The sequence below is a fragment of the Ciconia boyciana genome, chromosome 10 (assembly GCF_034638445.1).
Source record: "Ciconia boyciana chromosome 10, ASM3463844v1, whole genome shotgun sequence".
Taxonomy (NCBI): Eukaryota; Metazoa; Chordata; class Aves; order Ciconiiformes; family Ciconiidae; genus Ciconia; species Ciconia boyciana.
Window position 1 is genome coordinate 37,248,410 of NC_132943.1, and position 6,480 is coordinate 37,254,889.

The 6,480-nt window shown below is 43.3% G+C and overlaps 1 protein-coding gene across 1 annotated transcript in view; it reads right to left on the reverse strand.

Moving 5' to 3' along the window:
* The window catches only part of FAM171B (family with sequence similarity 171 member B), a 39,030-nt gene extending 32,781 nt beyond the window's left edge, over positions 1-6,249 (reverse strand). Inside the window, exon 1 of the mRNA XM_072874632.1 lies at positions 5,930-6,249. Coding sequence (XP_072730733.1) covers positions 5,930-6,104 — 175 coding nt within the window. The 5' untranslated portion in view covers positions 6,105-6,249. The remainder of the gene's footprint in view (positions 1-5,929) is intronic.
* Between the last annotated feature and the right edge of the window lie 231 nt (positions 6,250-6,480).

Sequence of the window (6,480 nt, forward strand, 5' to 3'; positions counted from 1 at the left end):
ATCCTGAAACTGCCTTTTTCTCAGCCTGACAGCAATTCTGTGAATGTTTTTACATATCAATTGGCCTTTGATGATGTATCATCTGCCAACAGATTGACAAGAAATAATGAAACTTTAACAAAACAAATAAGAACTGCAAAAACTACCACCTTGCAATAGGTAGCTTCCTGCCATCATTGATTACTCTTTCTTCCTGCCACTTCTCCTCACCATGTAACTGTGGGTCCCGTTTCTGTGAATGCTAAAACACATTTCTGCCCTTCTCTCTCTCAGTTCTTTATAATGAAAGCCACTATCAACACGAGTTTCTTGAAATCAAGTTTTCTGAAGTACAGAGCATAATGCTGTACAATACATTACAAATTTTACTAAAAGCAAGCTGTCAACTCAGGAGAGCTGCCCACATCTTCAGAACTCCTCAATACCTTTGTTTATATCTATCCTCTTCCTGAGAAATAAAAAAAGTAGGTATTTTTTCATTTGTGGTCTACCGTGGAAAACCCCAAACTCCTCATTTTCTTGTATTAGCAACTGAGTGACCTAAATCATGGAACACGCAGACACATAAATGAAATTGTGAGTATTTCTTTTTCATTATTCATTTGTGTCTCAAACGGTGGATGCTTCATCACCTCTCAGTGTCCTAATGCCCTTCCTGGTATTTTGTTGCACTACTAAGCCTTAGATCAGCACAGAAAGCTAAGTCACTTAAGAACATCAGCTCCAATAAATCAGGACAAGTCTGTCTTATGTTCTTTCTCTACTTTCTCACCTAGCTGAGAAACCATTATTCCAAATCCCAGAGGCTGAGAACGCTGAGAAAACTGAACAGCGAATCAAAGGACATTTTCTGAGCTTATTTCCCTCGGTGGAGTTAGTTGCTTGCATTTAACCATTTTGCTGGGGTGTGCATGTAATACTTTTGGAGTTCTATTTCATAATGAAAGAATCATTTTTCACCAGATTGAAAGTCAGATTTCCAAAGTTTCATTAAGGTTCTTCATATAAGAAACATAGATTCCCAACAAATGTTTACATCTGATATCTCTATAACAGACCAGAAGTCTTAAAGACTGCAAACCATCTCCTCCATGTCCAAATAGAAAACAATTACTACAAATTAACCCATAAGTTTTGACAACTTAAAAACAAACCTTTTCCCTGACACAGATTATATTCCAATACCTACTGGATAAGAAGGTTGTGTTGCTGTTTGTGCAAAACAATTCACCCCAGTGCTGATCAGAAGTCCCTAGTTAGCCCTGACTTCTTAAGCAGGAACTGTATCCTACGTAATCACTCAGTCATGAAAATCACTGAATTTCCTTCTTTATAGGAATGCTACAGAACCTCCTGTACAGCTTTTAACTCCTCACTCATTTTCTTAGGGTCTGTATCTGACTGCGACAGAAGCTCCAAAACAGAACTGGATTTATTGCTGCCGTACTAATCCCCTATCCAGTGACTAGAGAGACACTAAACCATAAAGGTTGTTCCATCAAGTGACAAACAAGCCAGTCACACAGCACTACATATTTTTTTTTTAACAAGTGCATCATTATGTATTATTGCTCAAATTCAAACCCAGATTAACAGAATAAGCTATCAAAATCAAATACTCCTCTAAATAAGTACCACCTACACACCAATATACAAGTAATTAGGAAAAAATATTTCACTACTAGAAACATTGAAAACAAAGATTAGAAAAGCAGTAAGTCACATAAGGATGCGTCAGAGAAATATTTCTGTTCCAGTACCTCAAATAAAAAAAGTTATCTCCTTGAACGATCAGGAAGAGTACGACAACGTACAAAAGAGTTTAGAAAAATCTTAACTAGGTATCTCTTCTCTAGAAGACTGCTTCACATTAGATAGCAACTCGTCATTACATGCAAGCAGATAGTATTGAGAAATGGGCACAGAATCAAATTCCACAGGCAGCATCCAGACAGCATATGTCTCCAACAGGTACAAAAGTAATCTCTTATTTTCTTCTGGGTTTGCCAACAATCACGTATTTATCTCATCAGTCTCAACAAACAGAACTAACTGCATAAATCTGCACAGCGATTCCAATTCTCTCCTCTCCTTTGTTCAGGACCACTATTAGCTGCTACCACTTTTTAATTTCACCCTACAGAAGTCAAGCTAGTCTTTTCATTGTACGCAAAGCCACCTGCCTAAAAAAAAAAAAGTGAAATAAAATTCTTTTTCCCTGAATTCTGGAATGTGAGGCAGACTGGGAATGGTCTATAATAAATACGATGGTAAGTCTTTTCTTGTTTATGCTGGGATTACAAAAGGTATGAGGAGTACCCACAGCACAGAACATGCAGTTATATGACAGAAACTTGAAGAAATAACACCTATTTTAAAACACACTTCAAGTCTAATTTAAGGTCTCAATGTGGAAAAAATTCCAACATTAAGATGGTGTATGCCATCCTATGTGCTGTCTATACATAATGTGACAGCTTCTATTTACACAACTGCTGTTTTTTCTATAAGAATCTTGTTCAGTCAGTATACATCAGATGTGCCATGGAACTGATGCAGTTAAGTATCGCTTATTCAATTAGTGGTCTCTGCTCTGTTTATTGCCCAATATCTGCACTATAAAGAGAATAACAACGCACCACATCCAGAATATCCCAAGCGTCGTGAACATTAAAGAATACAACCCATACCTCCTGTAAAGAATGCATCTCAATAAAGATAAATAAAAGGGAACAAGGAGAAAAAAACAGATTTGCCTGGATCAAAGCCAGGACTATAATTTACTGAATTCTGTGCTCAAGCCCACTGACCTCAGTGCTGAGTATTCAAAGGTCCCAGCGACTTATCTTCAATTGCTTCTGCACACCAGAGTCCAGATTTCTGAACTGCCATACAGAAAACTGAAAAATTCACTATGAATAACAAGGAACCAAGACAGGTTCTCCACTTCAGCAATCACCACCCTAACCAGAGAGGCCCATCTCTCTCTCCCCAAATATTTTTTTCTCTAAAATTTGGAAGAATAGCTACATCCATTACATAACATGAGTCAGAGTAACTCCACGAACTGAGCCCCTCTTGTGCATGTCTTCTCTGCCTCGTCTTTAGAATTTACTTAGTTCTTTTGGCACTGGTAATATTTTTGTTGGTTTTAAGGGAGAAGAAAGAAGGTATGAACAAAAAACCCTATTCAGTCATGATGTGCAACTACCTTCTCACTGCTACATTCATATGTCAGCAGTACAGCCTGCACTGCAAACCTTTGTACACAGCTGTGCTGACTTTCCCATCTCTTCTCAGACAGCATAATAATTACAGTGGCAGAAGTCTGTTAATCCAGGAGGGAATTGATCTGTAAAACTGTATAATTAGCTTCGACAGAACAGGGACATCGATACAGGAACATCAAATGAGGAAAGGTTGCGAACTCCAACCTTAGCTCTGCACCTTCCCTGTTTTAGGAGGATAAGGCTCCTTTGCTCTAGCCACACTGGGGTCACAAACACACAGCATAAATCCAAATTCAGCCAGACTCCTCCTTACTTCCAGAAGCCACTGCCTGCCTGGCAGTTCCCAGAGCAGGACGTGCAGCTGCTGCAGGAGTGGCCTCTTCAGAGCATTCCCCTTAGGGATTACTTTGCTGCCAGTCTTCTGCTGGAAAGGCAACAGCCATTTATCCTGCCTACCTTTCAGCTGTAAACAATCAAAAGATAATTTCATGGAAAAAGACTTTAGTATCTGATAAGTATATATCTGGAGTCAGGCTCTTCCTTTTTAAAATTTCAAAAATGTCAATATAGCAAAAATTACTTACACGCTTTACTGAAAGGAAACACCACACAAAAAAAAGGTACTTAGCAGCTTCTTCAGAATAATGAAAGTTTCATAGCAGCGATGAGCCTGTCTTTTTAAAGATTAATCACTATTGGCTTTTTTCAATTTTTTATGAAATAAAAAATTAAATCAAGATCATTGGAAAGCCAGCCAACAAGTGAAATAAAGCTTTAACTCTATTTAAACATAACACAAACAAATGCTGAGGATCAGCTCAAATGATAATATTTAACATTCATAAACTGGGATTGATCATGAAAGCTGCGTACTATAAGACACTTTCAGGACTCTCATACCTCAAAACCTATGAAGCATAATAAGCAAATAAAAGAAAACAACAGCAACTAGGCACGTGGGTCTGCAACAGCAACAACAGCAAACCAGTAGCGTCGGCATCAAATTTTTTGGTACCGACAAAGATTTTGGCCAGGACTGAGGGTGATAAGGTAATAGAGCTTCTTGAAAAGAAATCAATACCTGAAACAAAAGAGGATCATTGAATTACAAAAACTGTCCTTTTTTTTTTGCCACTCAATTTTTAATGAGCAAAATGTTCACTGCACAAGTTAGAAATGCTGCCAATGCCTTTTAAGTGGTGTTTGCTGGTGGTTAATGGTATATTCCTCTAAAAGCATGGTAAGAAACAAAATAATGAAAAATCATCAATTCAAAAGGAAAAACAAGAACCAAGCTGTTCATCAAATACCCTTCTTTAAAGTCCTATATTTTAAACATTCGGAAAAGAAAAAACAAACAACCCCCAAACCCACAGAAGAAAGAAACCAAAAAGCAAATCCAAAAACCAAAACCAAAAAGGCATTTTAAGAGCATATCAGGAGAATTTAAGAGGGTGTTCCTATACTACCAAATCTAGTTTCTTGTTCCACATCTTTAAGAAGTTACAAGTAAAGACCGTCATTCAAGATCTTTGCTTATATTTCCTAATTAACATACATACTTTGGCAGCTTTGTAAATTGGCTTCAATTCAGCAAAATATTAACCATATGCCTGAAACTAAGAACATTTTATACCTTCTTGAAGTCAACTGGAAATGGAAACATGCATATATGTTAAAAATGAAACATATGCTCTAGTGATATGCCCAAATGGAGCCTTGGTGCTAAAAGGGCTTAAATAATTCATGTTTGAAACCATTTTGAAATTCTTTGGTGGAAGGCAGTACGTCAAGAAAAATAGTGGTTTTATCCTAATTTAAGCCAGTATGACTTCAGAATATACACATATTTTTTAAACTAGACAATAAAACAAAACACCTTATCACTTGCCCCAGTTCTGCAAAGGGGTAGCCTCACCCATTTGACCATAATACCAAGGCCTAATACTGAAATAGGCACCATTATTTTCATACTCTCAGCTGCTGGATAAACGACGTGTTTCCTCATTCTGCAGAGGCGATGCAAAAACTAATGAGCTCACCAGCCCCATCACTCATTTGATAGGCTTAAGACACTTGCAGATGTATCAGCTGGGTTTTATTTATATATTGATATAGAGAGAAAATAAATATATATTTTTTTATATTTTATATGTATAGACATATCCTGCTCTGGTGACTACTGCCAGCAAATAGGCATTCATAGAGGCACGCTTCCCCTGAGACCATTTGCCTGGCACTTGAGGGAGCATCTCCAGCTAGGTCAGACGCAGGCGACACGATTACCGGGTTGTATCCTTCGCCACGCCAGTGACACGCTACGGCAGCTGCATACAGATCTTCGGGTATGAAAAATGGATCCTGCTCGCCCCGCAGCAGCCGCCGCGGCTCCGCTACCTGCTTCGTTAAAAACGCAGCGGCTTATTTTTTGCTTCGGGAATGCCGCCCGTCCCTCGCACGGTAGCACAACACCCTGGTTTCACAGACGAGAAGGCAGCAGCACCGGGTTCAACCGACGCGCCCCTCGGCAGCCCGGCGGGGAGCAGCTGAGGAGGACGCCGACCTCCCCCCGGGAGGAGAGGGACGCGGCGGGGCTGAGGGGGCCCCGACGGCCCGGGGAGGAGAGAGGAGAAATCTCCACAGGGAAGGCGGGAAATAGGGGTACCTGCCCGGCGGCGGGGGGGGGGGGGGATCGGTACCTGAGGCCGCCGCCGCGGCGGGGGCGTCCCCCGGCAGCGCCGCCCGCTGCTGCTGCGGGCGGGTGGCGGCGGCTGCGGCGTCGACGGGAGGCGGCCGCCCCATCAGCAGCGGCAGCAGCATCGCGGCCGCCAGCCCCAGGAGCAGGGAGGAGAGGCGCCCGCAGGTCCCCGGCATGGCGAGCAGCCCGAGGGCAGCGGAGGCATATTGCGGGCGAGGACGCGAGCGGGAGGCCGGGACCAGCGGCTCCGGCGGCGGCGGCGGGACTGCGGCGGCGAGCGGCCGCCCCCACGCGCGGCAACGGCCGGCCGGGCAGCCGTGCGCCCGGCCCGCCCCCCGCACGTGACGGGGGCGGGGCCTGGGCGCCGGGCCCGCCCGCAGGCGCTCGGCGGGGCGGGGCCGTGGCCTCGCTGAGGCGCGGGCCGGGCCGGGGGCAGCGGGGTGGGGGTCAGGCGGAGCCTTCTCCGTAGCGGAGAGCGAGCACGACGGCGGGGGGCCTCGCCGCCTCTCCGCTGGCTGCGGTGCGGCCCCGAGGCCCTGCGGAGGGCAGGGA